Here is a 21223-nt window from a genome sequence, read left to right on the forward strand (position 1 = left end):
GGACTTCCCTGGTGGCGCAGTGGTTAAGAATCCGCCTGCCAATGCAGGAGACACGGGTTGGAGCCCTGGTCTGGGAAGATCCCACATGTTGCAGAGCAACTAAGCCTGTGTGCCACAACTACTGAGCCTGCACTCTAGAGCCCACGAGCCACAGCTACTGAGCCCACGCACCACAACTACTGAAGCCCACGTGCCTAGAGCCCATGCTCCACAACAAGAGAAGCCACCGCAGTGAGAAGCCCGCGCACTGCAACAAAGAGTAGCCTCCACTCGCCGCAACTAGAGAGAGCCCGCACCCAGCAACGAAGACTCAACACAGCCAAAAATTAATTAATTTTTTTTTAAAAAGTGAAGGAGGGCTTCCCTGGTGGCACAGTGGTTAAAAATCCGCCTGCCAGTGCAGGGGACACGGGTTCGAGCCCTGGTCCGGGAAGATCCCACATGCCACAGAGCAACTAAGCCTCTGCGCCACAACTACTGAGCCCACCTGCCTAGAGCCTGTGCTCCGCAAGAGAAGTCACTGCAATGAGAAGCCCGCGCACCACAACGAAGAGTAGCCCCCGCTCACTGCAACTAGAGAAAGCCCGCGCGCAGCAACGAAGACCCAATGCAGCCAAAAATAAAAATAAAATAAAATAAATTTATTAAAAAAAAAAAAAAAAGTGAAGGAGAGGGACTTCCTCCTGGCGGTCCAGTGGTTAAGACTTCGCCTTCCAATGCAGGGGGTGCGGGTTTGATCCCTGGTTGGGGAGCTAAGATCCCACATGCCTCACAGCAAAAACTAAAAACAAAAAAACCCATAAAACATAAGCAATATTGTAACAAATTCAATAAAGACTTTAAAAATGGTTCACATTAAAAAAAAAATCTAAAAAGAGAAGTGAAGGAGAAATAAAGACATTCTCAGACAAACAAACATTGAGGGAATTCATTGCCAACAGATCTACCTACCTAGCAAGAAATGTTAAAAGAAGTTATTCAGAGAAAAGGTAAATTATATAAGTCAGAAACTTGGACTTACATAAAGGAAGAGTGTTTGAGAATGAATATATGAAGGTAAAATAAATTCTAATAATAAAAAACTGAAATAATCCCTAGCATGTCTCCTACTACACCAGTGCGTTTAGAATTGCTGGCTTGACAGCTAGTTTCCTTCTACCATTGTAGCTCATTTCTATTGCTACTGACCAAAAACAAAACAAAAACACCGTGACAATGAGAAAAGTGACACAACTGTGTGATTTGATTTTCATTTAATATCCACTCCAGGTGGGGATCGAGGTGAAGGGACTGGTTTCTTCCAACCTCCCCCCGCCCCCACCACTGCCACCACCCTGCCCTGGGCCTTTGGGAAACATTCACTGAAATATTCATTGAAATAACAGGCAAACCAATTTTCCTTTCTTTTATTGCAGTTAATTCTTCTCCATTTGGTTGCTCTTTGTTGAGTTATCATCTTTGCCATTAATACTGAAAACATAGATTGGCAAACAATTTTCTAAAGCAGGAATTGAAAAACTATGGCCCCACCCCTTGTCTTCTGTAAATAAAGTTTTATTGGAACACAGCTACACTCATTCACTTAGGTATTGTATTGTTTTTGAAGATTGTATTATTCATTATGTATTGTATTTATGTAGCTGCTTTTGTGCTACAACAGCAAAGTTAGGTAGTTGCCACAGAGATCATTCAGCAAGAAAGACCTAGAATACTTACCATCTGCCCCTTTACAGAAAAAGTTTGCCCATCCTTGTTCTAAAGGAGGAAAGGGAATGCTAACACCCTCTCGTCACAATAGTTCTTATACTGTGAGCACTGTACAAACTAGATATGTGAGACCTCAATACCATGGTGGTCTTAGAGTAAGACCTTCTGAATACTGACCTCAGTAACTAACTGCGGATAATCAACTGGTCTTCTCTTTCTCAGAGTTGAGCATATCATCCATGTGATACTCCGCAACACTCGGCTCTCCTCTCAGTAGGAAAGTGACCAAACTTCAGAATTCCTCTTTCAGTGGAGTTAGTGGTCCCGGCAGTGACAATTTAATTTCTTCCATTCTACCCAGTAGCCACCTGGTATGCGAGTAAGGTGATAAAACACCTTACATCGTCTCAGAGAGGTGTGTGTGTGTAACTTTTTAGTTCAACACAAAGATTTATTGTAAATTTACAATATGACAGTCATTGTACTGGATTCTGGGTACAAGATAAATATGACACAGTCACAGCCATAGGATAGTTAAATATTTACCTTAAAGAGAAACTTAGTTCCTCATCACAGCAGTGAAGTTGGGCTACATCTTGGACCCTAATCAGATATCTGTTTACTTCTGATAGAGTCTATGAAAAAAAAACCAAAATTAGAAATATATAAATTTTTAGAAAATAATTTCCACTACTGAAGAACCATTTTATATTCCAGAAGATGTAAGTGTTGAGTAGAACTCAGTTCATTTATGAAAAAACATTGTTTGTGAAACAGTGAAAACTATATTTGAGGGTGTAGTCTAATTTTTAAACTATTGAAAACATTGTTTTATTATAAATGCTTTCCTAGTATCAAAAATAAAGTGAGGGTCAGGGTGAGTCAGAAGGGATCTATGGAGAAAAGGAGGTGAATGAAATGTTACAAATTAAGAAGTCAGGCCCTTTTACTGATCTAGCCATGGAGATGATCACTTGATGTGTATAGTGATCCAAAGATAAAGTTCTGTGGGCTCTGTGAGTTCCAAGATTTTGGATTTTCTGTAATCCAATCATCTCCACCTCTTTCCCTATCAAAATGTGCAGATCTAAATTAGGCCCAAACAACTCCATCTTGCTTCCCCAGTTTGAGCAAATAACAATAACACTTCCAGTCAATTGATATTTTAATTCAATATGATTCATATATTGAACTCCTAGTATATGCTGAACACTAGAAGACAAGTAAATCATAGTTCATACCAGATGGAGCTCCCAATCTTGTGAATAAAGGACTGAAGGAAAATGTGGCAGAGACCTTCAGGGTGCTGCAGAATACCTAGGAAGGGTCAACTCACACTGGAGATGTTGTGGAATACTTTACAAGGCAGACGAAGATTGAAATGGATCTTAAAAGGATGAATAGGAGTTTATCCAGTGGAGTAGAAAAAGAAGGCAATTTCCGAGAAGGAAGAGCATGGGCAAAGCACAAATGTGTGAAGAGAGGCTCACATTATTAGAGAACTGTGAGTAGATTTGTGTGGTTTGATCATAAGGTGGTAGGCAAGGCAGGGAGAAGGAAGGTAGAATGGGACCAGATTATATTCCATAGGTAACAGATAGCCAGCAGAGGACTTGTAGGATTCCCGCCGATGTCCTCAGTGGGCAGAATCCTGCACCAGATACTATGTGCAGGGAGATATAAAACAGTAAAGACACGGCCCCATTCCTCAAAGGGGGTCATGATCACAGTAGTCCCAAGAAAGGTGCTCAGACTGCAGAGAAGTTATGGGATGGGGTCAAGACCACTTGTGCCTCTTCTCATCTAGCATCCTTGCCGATAACAGGGATGTGGAATATGAGAGCTTGGCAGCCCCTGGCACACAGCAGGCACTCAATGGATGTTAGCTGAATCAAAATCTCTATGTCTCTTTTTTGCCGGTGACTTGAGGTTATAATTCATGAGCATGAGATGTAGCAAGTGCATCAGAATACATACCGGGCACCCACAGATGATTATGTCTGACAGCTGATCTTTCATATTGATGTTCTGCTTCATCTAGAAAACAAAGTGATTTTAGGGAAACTGAAATTGTGGTATTTTTATACATAAAAAATAGATTTAAATATTTTATGGCACTTGATAAGGGCACGGTATTTTCATAAACTATTATAAGAATCTCCATTTCCTGTACCCAATATGTTTTAAAACAATGAGGCTAGCGACAACACTGTATTCAAAAATTTCTTCTGGGCATAATGCGCTGTCATTTACATTCAGCCCAGACTCCCATGCAGTGTGCACGTCACAGTGATATTTTCAGGATGATAGTACTGTACTCCAAGATGCTGAATTCCTGCAGAATATAGTTGTGATTGCTGTACTTACTTAGGCAGGAAAGTTAATTAATACATGAAGAAGTACTTTCAGAAACAAAGGGTTTTACTCTTTTTCTTTTAGTTATCTAGAAAAATCACCCAAATACTCCATTTTTTTAAACTTTTATATTAATAAAGATTTTATTGTACTTCTACAGGTATCTGAAAACATTGTCTCGTGATTTGGTTTAGAATAGGTGCCCTCCCATGCTCAAAATCACTGAATACAATGATTTCACATTAAAAGGATGAAAGACTTTGAAGTAAAGAATACCCCAGGAGGATAAGGTATTTCAGGATCTTTGAGTTAGAGTACACAAAAGCACTGTAACATTTTTAAAGGACACAGCCTCTTATCAGCAGCCAACCTGATCTATGTAACCTTTGTATTTTTTGATTACTTCAATTGCAGTGGTCAAGTCCCATGGTCAACATGTTCTGCAGGAGTGTGAAGCCTCAGAGCATAGCGAAGATGAATATATTCTTCAGACCTTCGGGATGGGTACAAAAGCAGCTCCGGAAGGCTGTATGAGGCACAGACAAGGGAGCCCTGGTCTCTTTCTGACGGCCAGAGAACGCCCATACTTGGGGTGCCCCGGCTGTGCTCTCCCTCAGAGCTTACCTCAGCATCTTTTTAACAATGGTCTTATCATGCCTCTTCAGGAAAGCTCGGAATGCTGGTATCATTTCTCTGCACTAAAGGTGAGCATTATATTGTCAAAACTCTATAAGACAGTTTTAAAGCATTCTATTCCACCAGGCAAGCACCATCTGTGAAGCACTCAAAAGCAAAAAGGCAACATCTACATCTAATCACAGTATTATTAACACTATAGGTGCTTACTGATATCCTAAGTATAGTGTTTTAATTATACCATAAACCTAACCCTATTCATTGAACTTAATAAGTATAGAAAACTGAAAATGGGCTTTGCGTGCAGGTAGGCCTGGATTAGAATTAGAATTCTAATTTAATTCTATCTAATTCTATGTGACTTTGTCAAGTTACTTACCTTCTCTGAGCCTCAGTTTTCTCATGGATATCATATCTAACCCTTGCAGTGAGTGGGGAGGGGACGAATCCTATCCATAAAGTGCCTGTCACACAATAAAGGTTATTTCCTAATAGTAAGAGACTATTAATGGGTTCAGCTGTAATACTGCTGTTAAGCATGTTTTCCACAGCAACATTAAAAAGGTGCTCCACTGTACTTAATATCTGTTTTAAAATGTATTACTCATCACCATTACAGCCCCCAGGAAGTTACCTCATTTTTCTCAGATGGCAGTAATGCTAACTTCTAGAAGTCAAATAGTCACTGATTTCAGAAATGTTAAGAGCTAACATTTATTCCGTGCTTCCTTATATGCACCCCCATGCTAGTGAAACAGATACATTATTATCCATAACTATAAAAAATGTTGGCACAAATTTGCCTGTGATAATATGTGATGCTTTGTTCCAACTCTTGTCCTAAAAGTCAGTTCTATGAAATTGCTTTATTCATGCAACTTTCACATAATCGAGTTGTCCTGCAGTGTTTAAACTCCCCAAGCGGGGCGGGAAGAGGACAGCCAAGGGCAATGTCTGAGGTCAGGAATCGTCCAGAGACCTCCCAGCCCCAGGCTTTCCCTTCAGGGCCTCAGTGCAGACATGTGGACACGGCCACAGTGGACATGGGGACAGTGGCAGAGCGCACCACCACGTCACAGGGTGCCTCTCCTGCTACCCTTTTGATGTAAACTGAGGAGGGAAGAGAGGTATCCTATTGCCATCAGAGGAGATCCCAACAGGAGCAGCAAGGGGCACAGACGGGAGCTGCATATTCCCGCTCAGACTGGGTATGGCAGGACACAACAGGGACAGCTGTTTATAATGCACTCGCTCGGGAATGTAAGACAAAGGAACTCCTTACTTCATCGTGAGATTTCACACATTGAGTGTTTTTATTCCAGTGTGTGGATTATGAATTCCTTTTCTCCATGAGAGAGCTGGACTCGCCAAGGCCGCCCAGGCCTGTAGTGGCAGCATGGAATCAGGGTTAACAGTCCTGCTTCTGCCTCATTGTGAAGCCTGTTCCTGTAACCGAGCCCCAGGGTAACTGGGACAGATGGGAGTCTGGCAATTTGCATGAGGATTAGTTCAGTCCCACAACCAGTTCCAGGGCGCTGCTGGGTCAAGCACTGTGCCAGCCCGTAGCGACACAAAATTAGGTAAGTCAGGGTCCCCGTCCTCAAGGAGCTCACAGTAAACCAGAGAGGATCTGGAAGCCAAGAGTAGAGAAGAAGTCTTTCCTGGTAATTCTAGTCCTTCGGGTTACACATGAAACTTCCTCTCAAGCTCAGAAGGGCTAATAAGTGCCTGGATGGTCGCTCAATCTTTTACCTTCTCCATAGTTTTCAGAACAACAGGGTAATTGTTGAAGAAATTGGTGTATCTGTTCAACTGGCTTCCAAACTTTATGAATATTTCTCCCACGCAGCGAGCTGGGCCCCATTCCTGTAGTCTGTCTCTCAAGTCATCTAGAAACCACCTGCAATATGAGGAAAGCGTGGTCAGGAAATATTGGCCAGTGACAACCTATAAACTTAAAAAATAAATTTGTGGTCAGTCGTTTAGGGCAGGGCTTTTGTCAAATCCTTTTGTCTTGACACTGAGCGGTTCAGATTTGACAGGAAAGGAGGAGATGGGAAGTGAGGAAGCAGGTTGAGTCAGGTGGAAGAGTCAGGACCCCAGACTGGCCTCCAGAGGCTGTCCCTGACTGTCCCCCTCCCCCCTCCCCCGGGGACAGTTTCTTGCAGTGCTCAGAGGAGAGCGCTCAACTCACTTCAGTGGCTGAATGCCATCACCCCAACTCAGCCTATTTCCCAGGGGTCGAAGGTTATCCCTCATTCAGCCGTCATAGGCCTTGAAAACTGGAAGAGGCCTAGTTCCTTTTATAGGATCTGGGCCCCCTGAGCTAAGGAACTTGTTCTAAGTGACCTAGAGAGTTACTGACAGAGAAGCACAAGCTCAGTTTGTCTTTATCACCAAGGCAAATGATCACTTTTCTCTCTCAACTGTTCCACACTCAAAACATATACCGTTACTACACTAACCCCCAGCCTCTGGTTCTCTAAGCAAAGTATCCTAGTGACTTAGTGCCACTATAGCCTCCCGTTCCTTTCCCATTGCGCAACCAAACACTGCTGACTATGAACAGCTCCACGTGGCTCCCCTTCGCATTGTCTTTTGCGTGAACAGCATATTGAATATCGAATCCCCAGGCACTGAACTCCACTCCTTGTGCTGTGGCTCTGAGTCCAGGCGGGGATTCTCCCCTGGGAGTCATCACTACTGGTCTCAGTCCAGTGTCAAGAATCCTCTGTCTTCTGTGAGATGATCAGGCAAGGTCCCCAAGAAGGGCAGAGAATGACTGGGTCTGTGCATAGCTTTCTGAAACAATTAAGCGTGGGTTCCTCCCACTGCACAATGAATATTTCAAAATATGCCTATTCAGAGTTCACCTGCTGAGACATTAAATCAGCAGAATATCAGAGAAAATGATCTGGATATCTGCCGCGCTCAGAATTGCTCTATTTGATGACAGTGCTGCTCTAAGTGGCCGTATGTAAATATCTCTCACAATTTCCAGCATTTGCACGTATTTTCTCTCACTCTGTAAGAGTTCCCTGATGACGCTGGTCCGCTTTTCGGCTGAGTCCAGCTGCAGCTTTCTCTCCTGTAGAAAAGCATTAGGAACTCAGAGGGAAAGCATAATGGCTCTTTTCAGGTTTACAGCCTCAAAAAGCCTGACGGTCAAAGGAGACAGAATTGAAAGTACTGAGCAGTCAGGCAGTCACTCTGAGTGCCCCTTTCTGGCTTGTGATATGCAGGGTTGAAGGGAACCTTGATAGGGTACAGTGGAGGACCCTGCCGACCATTGCTTGTCCCCATCATCACCAAATAGTCCCTCACATTGGCCAGCTTAATGCTGTAGTAGGGATGGGGCTTTGAACTCTTGGATCTTGAGGAGGGCAGATTGAGACTTTAATTTTATCCATCTATCCATCCGAATATGTATTCTGTGTCACGTGCTAGCTGTTGGCTCTGCAGTGATAAGACAGAGTACTGCCTTTACGGAGGTGATGGTCTCATGAGAAAGCCTTTGGGTTGCCCACTCTTTGTTTTCCTATTTCTTTTTCCCATCAGCATTTTATTGATTATCCTGTAGACAGAAGAACTGACATGAGCTAGGCCTCTCATCATCAACTAATTCAATAGTTACTTCTCACTGAGTATTATGAAATACCGAAACTCAGGCTCTTCTTTCCGTGTTGAGGGAAAAGTACCTGTGAACCCGCCACTCCTGGGTAATTAGGTTGCCAGGTGGTCTATATTTTCTATGTATCAAAGTCCTGTTTTATTTTGTAGTGCAGAGGGAAAAGCCATACACTGGTGTAAAGAAATCCCACATCCTGATATTAACTGTGCTATGTTTATGTATGGAGAAATTAATTTTCCTTACTGGGACTAGGTAATTCTTTTCCTTATATTTGTACTTTTGAAAAGTTGTAAAATTAGTATCTTTACAATAGAAAACAATTACAGTATTCAATTTTTAAAAAATCTAATGGCCTTGTAATATTTGAGCCTAGAACGGTTAAAACTCCTAGAACACAATTTCCTCTTTGCCCTCCAGCCCTAGGTCTGCCCCACACTGCCCCAAATAAAATATGACAATACTAACGTGTAAGGCCATGTGATCTTCACCTGAAACGTCAACCATAATTTCATGAACTAAAATTAAAATGTAAAAGTAATTTAAGAGAAAAATCAGAAAACTCATTCTGTCTGAAATACTATAAGCACTGTTCTTGGTTAAGTTTTCTCTTTCAAACACATGATCTGTATATAATGCCTATTTAGACATATCTAATGAGTTAAAAAAATACATCTATATCCCACTTGGCAGTTGGCTTACAGCCCACATTATATTTTATGTGTATTTACATATTTTTAAAATACTGGAGTTATCTAATATTTATCATCATTTTGACTTAAGGTTTCAGTTGTCAAAACTTCTGTTGTTGTCTTAAAACCATTGTCTGGTATTATTACCAATAGTAATAATACCAATAGGATGAGATTCTATCGTAATGCCTGCACCATGTAAATGCCCTCCTCCTTGGTGGTTCCTGGGGATGGGTTTGGGGCTGAGTGAGCACGGGGCCGGTGAGGTCCCCGGTGGCACCGTCCACTGTAGGCAGACCAGCCCCGGGTGTTGTGTGACTGGGAAAGAGCCTTGGGGCTGAGCTCCGCACTGCAGGATTCAAGATTCTCTCTTTGCCTGTTGCCTAACCTTAGGGAAATCCTTTAAGTTTTCTGACTTTAATTCTTCCTCTACAAAATGTGGGTTCTAACACCTGACTTACAGGATTCTGAGGTTGAAACGTGAAAATAAATGTGGCTGTGTGTTGCAGAAATGCTAGACGGCACGCATGCACTGTGTGTTACTGTCGCACAGGACCAAGCCTCTGCCTGTCTGCACCTGCTTCACCCACTACTACCCTTTCTAAATGGAAAGACAGAGCCCTAAAAGTTATATTGATTATACTCAGCGTTTGAAGTCAGACCATAGCTGATGGGTCGGTTAAACACTGTGCACCTTCATGTCCATGTAGCATTTCTTTAAATGCCGTCCTATGTCTATCAGAAAAGCAAGGAGTAGCACAGAGATGGCTCTTGCTGCCGAGATGTTACACGTCCATCCTCTTGGCTCAACTTCTTTTTATTTATTTTTTTATTTTTTATTTTTTTAACATCTTTATTGGAGTATAATTGCTTTACAATGGTGTGTTATCAACTTCTTTTTAGACCAGGATTTATTCAAAAGAAAAATCTACTGGCTGGATTTCCCCCAGTTATATTTGGAGGGTTCTTTCCCCCCTAAGAGAAACTTTCAAGAAAAAAGGAAGAACGAACCAGAATAAAGGTTGAAGCTTTTTTTTTTTTTTTTTTGGTCAGGAGCAAAACAAATAGAAAATTCTTATTATGTGATAATTGGCTTACCAACTCAACCAGCAACTCAAAATTTGGACTGTTTTTGCTGAGACTTGATTTTGTGTCCTGAGGATTATCTTCTACAACATTTCTTTCCTGAGGATTAAATACAGACTTGGTTATTTGGGGCGGGCCCTGGGATGTCTAACTGCCCAGTCAGCGCTAAGCCCCCTGAGGGTTCAGAAGCTCTGCCCTTCAGCCATAACCCTAGTGGCCCTGAGACACAATGAATTAAGCACTCGACAAATGTGATGCCTCTCTTAAATTAAATTTTACGTTAAAAAAAAATAATAACCTTTTGCTTCCTAGGAACTACATCATACTTGAGAAACTAAATTCAGGGCAGCTCCCAGTTCCCCTGGAGGCAGGAGAGGGACCGTGCTCTTGAGCAGCTCCTGCCAGGTGCCTGGGACCAGGCCTCTCTGCCTCAGCTCTGCTCTGTCACCAGGCAGCAGAGTGCAAACAAGTTATCTTGCTTTTAAGCTGCCAGAAGCAAAAGCTCACAGTACTTTATAAAATTCACCTCTTTGTTCACCTAGTGAAAAAGTGTCAGAAGTAATTCACATGCCATTTCTAGATCTGTTTCCACATTATTCTTTCTTCATTTTGCCTTGTTAATTATTCTTGTGGCTTCCACATAATTTAGCACATTAAAAAAAAAAGCCCCCCGCTTCGGCCTGCAGCATCCCAGGGTCCACCCCAGCAATGGAACAATGGTCCCATGTTTGTGCTGAGGCGTATGATAATTAATGGCCACTACTGCTGCCCTTCCTAGTCAAAGGTAAAACTACCTATAGCAACCCCTCGATATGTAGGAAGGAGACTGAAAGAAAAACACCAATGTGTAAGCAAGACTCCTTTTGCCTTACTCTACTCAGGCAAAAACCAGTTTTTATTTTGTACCTGCAGCCATCCCTTATGGCTGCCTGAAGCCTTTGTATAGGAGCCCTGGTCCTGGAACTGCGCGCAGCCAGCCAGCGCCTGAGCCTGAGCGCTTCACAGCTGCTCCACGGAGCCTTTCTGCCATGTCCTTTGTCTTCCCCGTTCGGGGCTGACCCATAGCGGCCTGGCATGTATTTATACTTAAATCTGCTTTGCATTTTGACACAATAATTTCTATGTGTGGAACATTCTCTTCTTTCAAAATGAATTATAGTGCTGATAATTTCTATGGAGAAATGATAACTTCACCCAGTCAGTGGTGACACCCGTAGTTGTGTAGGGAGACGTGGCTGCAGGCGTAAAATGAAAATGAAACTCAACCTGCCCGGCCGAGGTTAAGAGAACCCAAGCGGTACAGATCGGACTGTGGATCCCACAGACGAGGGAGGCCCCCTTACCTGGGATATCATCGTTTTGTACATGAGTACAAAGTGCCATGAGTGCTCAGGCATTAGACTTCAGGAGTGGGCTCCTAGACCCCCCTGGCTCTCCTAGAACCTGCCTGCTCATGCTGCGGCTTTGTTTCACCTCTGTCGCAGCAACAGCTTTTAAAATTTTTTATTTATTTACTTTTTGGCCATGCTGAGTGGCTGGCAGGATCTTAGTTTCCTGACCAGGGATCGAACCTGGGCCTCCTGCAGTGGCAGTGCACTGTCCTAACCACTGGACCGCCAGGGAATTCCCAGCAACAGCTATTTTTTAAATGTAAATTTTTCTCTGTGGCTAGGAAATCGATTTGACACAGTAATTGTGTTTGAACCTAAAAACAGTGAGTTCTCTCATTTTATATTAGCCGTCTAATTATTAGGATTTTTAGAGCCTATTTTTTGGTTAAGATACCATCCCCTCTTCGTTTTTAGGGATGAATTTGGATGAAGTAACAGGGGCAGCAAACTCTGCACATTTTTAAGAAAACAATTATTTGGAGTTGCTGGGCCTTTGCCTTGCCTCTGTCCGTGACCCGTAAGGGAGACCTTGGATGACGTGTTAGGAATTTTCCTCTAGGATCTTAGTTATTGCTAACACCCTAGTTATTGCTGGTGCTTCTCCTCGAAAACACTTGGCTGCCTGAATTAGGGACCAGAAATAGTTGTGAAAATGACAGGTACAACTATGTCATATGTCATTGTCAAGAACAACTATGATTCTGGCTGTGACTCATCACTGTGGTTGTATAGTATCAGTGTAAACACTATAGGCATATCAAGGCCAGGAGTTACTACTGACTGGGCAGCAAGATGATAGATAGATAGATAGATAGATAGATAGATAGATAGATAGATAGATAGATAGATAGAGTGAGTGAGCTATATATGTCTCAGTCTATCTATATGTATATACGTGTGTGTGTGTGTGTGTGTGTGTGTGTGTGTGTGTGTGTATTTGGTCCTGGATTTGGCAGACAAGCCCTCTTACACAAGCCCCTGTGGAAGGGTCTTTAAAACAATTATCTCAGAAGAAGGCATTACTTTCCACTCCCATGGCTGAGAGTTTGTGTGCTCTTCTGGACGAGTATCTACACTTTTAAAAATAAACCCCAAGGTGTGGAGAAACTCAGCTTCTCTATTTTATCTGAATTCAGCACCTACGTTAAGCTGTGGTTTTCCTTCCTTCCTAGGGTCCCCAAATTTGTTTCATGGGCATCATGCACAAGCTCTCAAGTGTATAACAGAGAACCGAATAAGAATCTAACACCTATTTTTTCTGCTTTGATTTTGAAAAAGGAAGATATCAAAGACATTCCTAGGCATTAAGGTGTTTCACATTACTGTAGTTTTATTACAGGCAGACGATGTAACAAGAGCAGGCCTGATTTCCAGCATGGAGGCAACTTTAAGCCCAAACTTTCTGCATCACTTTATTAAAGTGATAAGATGATTAGGTTGAAAAGACTTAATTCAGTGTGGATTTTATTTGGCAGCGGAAAGAATGGAGGTATCTTTGAGAGGAAATATTCTAGGTGACCATTCTTTTAGGGGCCAGAGATTCCAGAAATTGTTCTCAACAATAGTAAAGTCTTTCAGATGTAAAATGAACACTTCACAAGAAGGAGCACTTATAGTTTTGTCCCTTTTGCTTTCTTCAAGCTATCCTGCTCCAAAGAGGGGCATTTCTGGGGCCTGTATGTCCATGGTTGAGGGTGACAGCTTCATTCTTAGGAATAAAGGTTGATGGAAGAACTTCAGTAAGGTTTCCAGGGAGTCAGGAATGACCCAGATGTTGTAAGGACTTTGGAATAATTTGGAACCTGTGTAATGTGGTTACATGTTGATTATTCCCTTTAGTAAACCAAGGGGAAATGAGTGGTCCTGGAGCCCTGGGTGCTATTTTTCAAAGGTTTTCACAGGCTGAAGGAGGGATGGAGACTACATCCACCTTTTTGGGAGAATAATCCCCAGAAATCTCAAAGAGATAGTGGCCACCATAACAAGGCAAAAGGACTCTGAGAAGCAGAAAGAGAATCTCGATTAAATGCCTGCCCTTGTGCCCCACCCCCTCCTGTGCATTCTGCTAACAGGCATTAATCATGCTGCATCATCTATGTATGTGTCAGTCTTATCCACCTCAAAGGCAGAGGCTGTGTCTTATTTTATGTCTATCCCCAGGGCTAGCACAGTGCCTAGCACATGATTGGTTCCTGTAAGTATTTAGGGAACTGAACTGAGAAGCTGGGGACTTGACCTCTGCCTGAGAAGTGGTTTGTGATGGTTAATTTTATATGCCAACTTGACCAGGCCACAGAGTGCCCAGATGTTGGCCAAACATTATCCTGGGTATGTCTGCTAGGATGTTTTTGGATGAGATTAACATTGAAATCAGGAGACTGACTAAAGCAGATTGTCCTCTCTAACGTGGGTGGGCCTCATCCAATCAGTTGAAGGCCTGAGTGGAACAAAAAGGCTGACCCTCTTGCAAGTAAGAGAAAATTCCTCCTACCTGACAGCCTTCAGACTGGGACACTGGCTTTTCCCTGCCTTTGTATTTTAACTGAAACATCAGCTCTTCCTGGGTCTCTAGCCTGCCCTGCCTTTGGACTGGAGCTACTCCGTTAGCTCTCCTAGTCTCCAGCTCACTGACTCACCCTGCAGGTCTTAGAACTTGGCAGCCTGCATAACTGCATGAGCCAATTCCTTATAACAAATCTCTTTCTCTCTATATACACTCACATCCTATTGGTTCTGCTTCTCTGGAGAACCCTGATGAATACATGGTCCATGAGCGTTTCCTGAAGAGAGAGATTTAGGGGTGGGGCAACAGGGAAGCAGGGCTCTGACCTCTAAAGGGCTTAGATGTCCCTGCGAATGTGTTTATTAAGACTCCTCTAGGAGAGGATGCTTGTGGTTGGGAAGAATAAGCCACTTCATGGGGAGGAGGGGCCGCTAAGGGGCACAGTCTGCTAATGACGGAGGGCGGGGGCTGAATAACTGCAGGCCTTTCGTTCTGCTGAGCAAGTCTGGCGGAGGGGACGCTGCCTCCAGCGGTCCACCCGGTTTGCCCCTCCCTGCACTGTGCTGTCCTCTAAAGCCAGGTGGACAAAGACTTCCAGAATATCAGGTTGATGGGGCAACAGATGATATGCCTGCTGGGGGGACTCACAAGTCTCTTCCTCCTAACACTGTCCACGGTGACTTTGTGTTGGGGGTGGCACCCAAGCCTTCAGTCATCACAGATAGGTGCTTTTTCAGTGGGCATGAAATGACATTTTCACAGAAATCAGCTCTCTGAATGACGATGCAATTTTCAGTGTTTCCTGAATCCAGATTATTTCACTTAACCAAGAATGTACAGATTCTGAATATAGTACTGGCAAAATTATTTTTTCTTGACTAAAGAACTAGCTTCAAACCCACTTCTTTTTTTTTTAAACATCTTTATTGGAGTATAATTGCTTTACAATGGTGTGTTGGTTTCTGCTTTATAACAAAGTGAATCAGTTATACATATACATATGTTCCCATATCTCTTCCCTCTTGCATCTCCCTCCCTCCCACCCTCCCTACCCCACCCCTCTAGGTGGTCACAAAGCACCGAGCTGATCTCCCTGTGCTATGCGGCTGCTTCCCACTAGCTATCTATTTTACATTTGGTAGTGTATATTTGTCTATGCCACTCTCTCACCCTGTCACATCTTACCCCTCCCCCTCCCCATACCCTCAAGTCCATTCTCTAGTAGGTCTGTGTCTTTATTCCCGTCTTGCCACTAGGTTCTAAAAATATGGAATGCTTCACGAATTTGCGTGTCATCCTTGCACAGGGGCCATGCTAATCTTCTCTGTATCGTTCCAATTTTAGTATATGTGCTGCTGAAGCGAGCAGCAAACCCACTTTTTTACTTTTATGAATTTGAATCTCAACTTAAAAAAAAAAAGAAGAACCATTTTTAGTTTCACCAAAAAAGTGTCCTGGGCCACAGATGAAAAAAAAATTCTTTAGGTTATGTTGGGCAGAATGCGAGTATCCAGTTCTTCCCCCAAAAGCCAACTAGTTTTACTCCTGTCAGTGTGATGCCACGTATGCTTGTAAGTGGCTTAGATGTTACTCACATTATGAAACTACAAAGCACACTTTTTCAATAATAATCCATGAAAAGGAAGTTCTTAGGAGAAATGACAAGGTGAAAGCTTTCCAGGTAGAATTATCATTTTTGTTTATGAATTTCTTAAGCACGTGTGTCTAACTGTACAGTGAAGCAATGGCATAAAAATGCAGCAGCAACTTTACCTTCATGAGTAAATTGCATGTTGCCTTTGGGCCACATTTTGTCAGAATAACATTTCCTTCAAAGTCTTTGCTCTTTTTACTACATTTCTTCAGCAGAAAATATGACAAAAATTCCAGAGGTTGTCCTGAAAAATCTGCCCCCCAAGAAAATTTCTATTTCAAATACAGGTCAACAAAAGTGCAGCAGAAAACACATTTTTTAAGTAGAGTTTTCATCTCTCTACCTAATTAATTTGCAAGTCCAGAAAACAAAGTAACTGTTATTCAATTAGAGTCAGTAAATGGAGCTTTCCAGTTAATCTTGGTTCTCAGCTTACAGTCTCAGTTCAGTTAGGATGCCAAGGTCTTGTGGGAGGGTCTCGAGATCTTCAGAACCAAAGTGGCCCAGACTTTTTAGCCAGATGAGGAAAGGGGACAGGACAACTCTTGTGTCTTACAGGCAGAAGAAGGTCTGGGGGAGAGGCTTCAGCAGCAGAATTCCTGGGGAAAACACCCTCCCAAATTTGGTTGCCTCTCTGACTGTAGGTTTGAGCACTACCAAAATTATATCACACAAGGTTATTTTAAGATAATTTGATGGTAATAAGTACCATGAACCTACACCAAACATGTTGAATAATTCGTTGGTGTTTGGGGACAGTGCGGAGAATTTCAGGGCCTCAGGATCATCCCTGTGAACATCTCTGATCATATTATCAGCGAAGTTTTCCAGGGCCTTTACCACTGAGCTGCCCGAGGATTGGCTAGTGTGGTGGGGAGCTGAGTCTTCAGGGAAGAAAATCATGGCTAACGGCAACTCCTCAGGCTTCTCACTGGACAGCGTACCCAGGAGATGTCTGGTGCTTACCCAGGAAGCCAAGTTGAAACCACGATAGATAAGGAGAGAGTGTCCAAAGACGTTAAAGCACCTACAAGGTGGAATTACTACAGTGAGAGGGAAGGATTTGAGAAATTTTCCTTGGAAAACTAGAGACCTTATACAGCATTAGGTATGTTAATATCGCCCCTACTCCTGTCCTATTCTCAACTGCCCCTGAACTGAGCACTGCATACAACTGTCCCTCCGTATCCACGGAGATTGGCTCCAGGATCCCCGCAGATATCAAAATTCTCGGGTACTCAAGTCTCTTATGTAAAATGGTGTAGTACTTGCATGTAACCTAGGACATCCTCCCATATACTTTAAATCATCTATTACTTAATACCTAATACAATGTTAATAGTTGTCAGTGCACAGCCCAATTCAAGTTTTGCTTTTTGGAACTTTCTGGAATTTTTTTCCCCTATATTTTCAACATGTGCTTAGTTGTCCTAGGATGCAGGACCCATAGGTGCAGAATCCACGGATACGTACGGCTGACTGTATTTTATTTTCCTATAACCTTGCCATGGTCTTGGGGCAGAGTGTGTTCTGTACACTGCCTCTATTCACTGTGTCCTGGTATGTGGACTGACTTTTTTAGAAAAGCGTTCAAGATTTGTTTCTGATGAAAATGCTTCTTCAGGTCTTCCCCCATGCCTATGCCCAACCAAATTACTGATTTGCTTATTTCTGTTCTTCTGTGTTCTCTTTCCCTTCCTCTCTTATCTAGCCTTCCTTGCCCTTCATCTTTTTATATCTGATTTCACGCTTTCTCAGGTTTTCTGCCATAATTGTTTTAACTGTTGAATAATGTTTATGTGAAATATAAGCCACTAAACGTGTTTTTTAAAGCCATTTCTGACTGAAATTAATCACAAGACAGAAAACAGTGCGTCATGTGATCAACTTTAAATTATCGAGATTTTTCCTATATGTCTATTTTATGCAGCTAATACATCTTGGGTTCAGAATCTCTCAGTGGCTTTTTTCATAAATTGATGCACTTTCTCTGAGGAATTGTGTCCCAGAGGGATAAACTGGTAAAAAACAATAAATGCAAACTAAAAATTTATTTAAGGTTGGGGTTTTTGTAGTTTGTTTTATTCAAAGGAACACTTACAGAATTTTCTTTTGAAAGTTCTATCAATCCCTCTGCCAGAGCTTGTATAATTTCTTGGTTATTCAGAATGTTAGCCATACTCATGGTGTCTGATACAAATTGCCCTGAAAATATAAGGTGATAGGCCTGTAATTAAAATATGTGAGAGATATGATCAAGAAGAAAACTCAGTCCTCACAGTTGCTTGTTAGTGGATAAAAATGCAGACTAAGAATAAAAATTCTACTAGGCCATGTTATCTGCCATGATAAAATAGAAAATGAGCAAAAGCATCTAAATGTGTAGCATATAGAAAGTACCCACCCTGACAAAGCTGATATTGAATGAAATCTATAAATTGGACAAGGAAAGAACATATGAAAATAAACCTTATAAAGTTTAGATTCTCAATTCCACCAAAAACTCTTCCATATTCTGCATTAACTTTGTGCTCAAATCTGTAAATATTTTAAGTCCATAGGAAATAACATACAAACATACATACACAGACATCTTCTACATTTTAAAAATATTTTGAAAGACTTGCATTTATTTGAAAAACAACCTTTTTCCATTTGACTTTTCATTGCTTATGACATACATGACATACTTCTATCATTCATCTTTCCACTTTTCTTTCTAGTCCTTAATATCTGTGAAAGAATCAGGAAAAATAATTTCTCCTTGTTTATAGCCTCATAACTTTTAAAATATTGGTTGAACATCCACTAAATGTGGTAGAGTTAAAACCAAGAAGACAAATCCCTGCTTTGGAGACCTTTGTGTAAAGAGATGTAGGCATATGTTGACAGATAAAATATCCGCATGCATATTTGTGTGTTACAGCTCTTGTGTAGACAGTAATTATGTTAACAGATGCCCAATAAGGAGCAGGGCAGGGGAAGGGAAGAAGTAAGGCATATGACTTGATTGGTACAGTGCTTCAGTGACACGTGAAGAGTTAGGGAAAAATGAGTAGGCAGTTAAAGACGCAGGAGAAACCTATTTAAATAGGTGGGCTTTGTTTGTTTGTTTTTAAATACTTCATTTTAAAGAACTGACTAGTTTAGAAAAAGATCTAAAGTTGAGACAGGAAATTGTTTCCAGAAGACTTTATTGTGATAACTGGATCATGAGTATGACGTGTAAATGAGAAAACACATTCAGTGATGTCCAATAGGCTTGTCCATGTAGCCCATCACCAAATTAAATATTTTAGATAGAAAATAAGTAGAACTTAATTATAGAACAATTTAAGTCATGGGTGCTGTGGTCTAAGAGATGCTTAATTGGGATGTTGGCAATTAACTTTTAGAGCAAATTGTAGAGGGAAAAGGACCGAACTCTCTGGCTTAGCAAACAGTGAATTTTGCCTAGGTAAACAATTGACTGACACAGAATTAATAAGATGGTAAAATTTGAACCCAGGAACTAGCTTCAGCATTTTGAAGATGAATACATTTTTTCTTAGTGGATATTCATGATATTTTGAAAGGAGATATGAAAAACAAAGGGAATAAAGTTTTACCAAAGATGCTTAAGAGTCAACTTTTACTTGTGCATTCTTACACTTGTATTCACTCTGGATGTGTAACAACCTTCAAAATTAAGCTGCAACAGAAGTAGCAAGAGTTCTTACCTGTCATCCTGCCACTTATGTTCTTCTGCAACTCCTTGAAGAGAGGACTTAGTTGTTTCCTTACTGATTTCAAGGTGTCTTCCAGGAAGTCGGTGAGGCTGGACCATGTCTGCAGCTTTGATTCACTGAAGTAGGTGGAAGGGGGCGCCCTTTCCTACTGTCGTCCCAGCCAGTCACTAAGAACTGACATTATTTTCTCCTTTTAGTATTGCAGACTTAAGCTCAGATGAAAGAATTCTTCTTGTATATAGTATGAAAAAAAACTTAATTGCCTTTATATCAGGCTTATTATCCTTTCTCATTAGAAGACTAAGATAAACACCCATAGTCTGCTTTCAAAGGTAAAATTAGAAATGCAAAAAGGATGCAATGAATAATTTCAAATGCCTATCTACTCTTTGATGGATAAGGCTGACATGTTTGTTATACTGTATTTGAAATCAAAAATTAAATAGCTGCTGGATTTTTGCATCAGAAAGCAGAATAGACATCCAAGTAAGGATATACAGTTGTATGTTTACATCCTAAAAATAAAAATACGGGAAAACCCCACTCTGCCTGGTTTCCCCATCGTGTCATCCAAAGTCATCCCCATTGTAGCCAAGCCTGTATCTTGTTTACATCATGTCAAGCTATTCTCTCTCTACAAATATATCTACAAGACTGTACTGGGTGCTTAAGAAAGTTCCTCTCCTTGAAAATCAGTGACTGAATGATACAGGGCCAAGTGAAATTTTATTTTCTGTCCTAAATGGACAGTTTGATTCTTCTCCCCACATTTTTGCTGGTAAAAGTGAAAATATTTGTAACATGTTCTTCTAGAAGGAGAAGAAGAAGAGTGGGAAAAGGAGGAAGAGGAGACAGAGGAGGAGAAAAAGAAGAAATCCTGTTTTATAAACAGCAGTGTCTGCACCCTGCTGTCTCTGCAAGGCTGATTCCTCCCTGCACGGGGCCAAATATGCTCTCATTGCATGATGGTGCTATATAAACTAAAATTAACAAACACTTCTGCTACAAAACTATATTAGGTCAATGTGCTTTTTGTTGTATCTATATGGAAACTTTTCCCTTACAAGTCTCCGAATCATGCCAGCTTTCCTCAGTCTTGAAAGGCCCTTAGCGTTCAGGATTAGAGAAGCAATGCTTTATATAGTTTTACATCACTCTGAGTCCTCTTTGATAGAAGGGGAGGGATTTTTAAAGGGGTAAATGATTAACATTATTATAGCAAAGCAATCTGACTCTCTCTGTTGGTCAGCTTATGTTACATTTTGATCCAACAGTTGCAGCTTTAGTATCTAAATGAACTTTTGCTTTCACGTGTATTTCACCTTTGTTCTTCCTCTCTGATAATGAAACTTGAGCCAGCCCCTTCACCATCTCTTTATAGCTGCAATTCATTTTTCCAAATGAAAGCACATTGATAATGTTTTACTAAGAAAAATTGTTCTCTGTATTTAGTATTTCTCTAAATCAGCTACTATACATCTTTGTTTAGCTGTTAAAGCTGGTGTTTTCAACAGAGCTTTTGCAAGTGATGGTTTGAAGCAAATATTTGCAGTAATAATCCCCTTCTGAGCAATAATAATCCCCTTCTGAGTGATGAGAAATGACCTAGTTTGGGAAGTTGACAGCATTCCTTCAGAGAGGAATGAACCATCGCCAGAACCAGGATTATGAGCTGTGCTTTGTCCTTGGTGATCCTGGAGTTGGTGGGTGTCATTGGGCACGGTGGTAGTGCCCATATTCCCTTACTGTGTTGGTATGAGCCGGTGGCAATCCCATTGGGGGCAGTCAATAACGTGCCAGTCAGTTGAGACAGCTGAGAAAGAACTTCTGTTCCTGCCTCTGC

At 41.5% G+C, this 21223-nt stretch overlaps 1 protein-coding gene and 1 non-coding gene across 2 annotated transcripts in view; both read right to left on the reverse strand.

Annotated features, from left to right (window-relative positions):
- Positions 1–21223, reverse strand: part of ECT2L (epithelial cell transforming 2 like) — a 75525-nt gene that overhangs the window by 8226 nt on the left and 46076 nt on the right. Inside the window, 11 exon segments of the mRNA XM_059942098.1 lie at positions 2254–2342; positions 3685–3744; positions 4433–4488; positions 4491–4588; positions 4687–4760; positions 6451–6598; positions 7572–7786; positions 10117–10203; positions 17754–17857; positions 19372–19554; positions 21127–21219. Coding sequence (XP_059798081.1) covers positions 2254–2342; positions 3685–3744; positions 4433–4488; positions 4491–4588; positions 4687–4760; positions 6451–6598; positions 7572–7786; positions 10117–10203; positions 17754–17857; positions 19372–19554; positions 21127–21219 — 1207 coding nt within the window.
- On the reverse strand, positions 15260–15366 carry LOC132376474 (U6 spliceosomal RNA). Its single transcript, XR_009506312.1, has one exon. It is a non-coding gene; the product is annotated as a U6 spliceosomal RNA (small nuclear RNA).

The sequence above is a fragment of the Balaenoptera ricei genome, chromosome 12, assembly GCF_028023285.1.
Source record: "Balaenoptera ricei isolate mBalRic1 chromosome 12, mBalRic1.hap2, whole genome shotgun sequence".
NCBI lineage: Eukaryota > Metazoa > Chordata > Mammalia > Artiodactyla > Balaenopteridae > Balaenoptera > Balaenoptera ricei.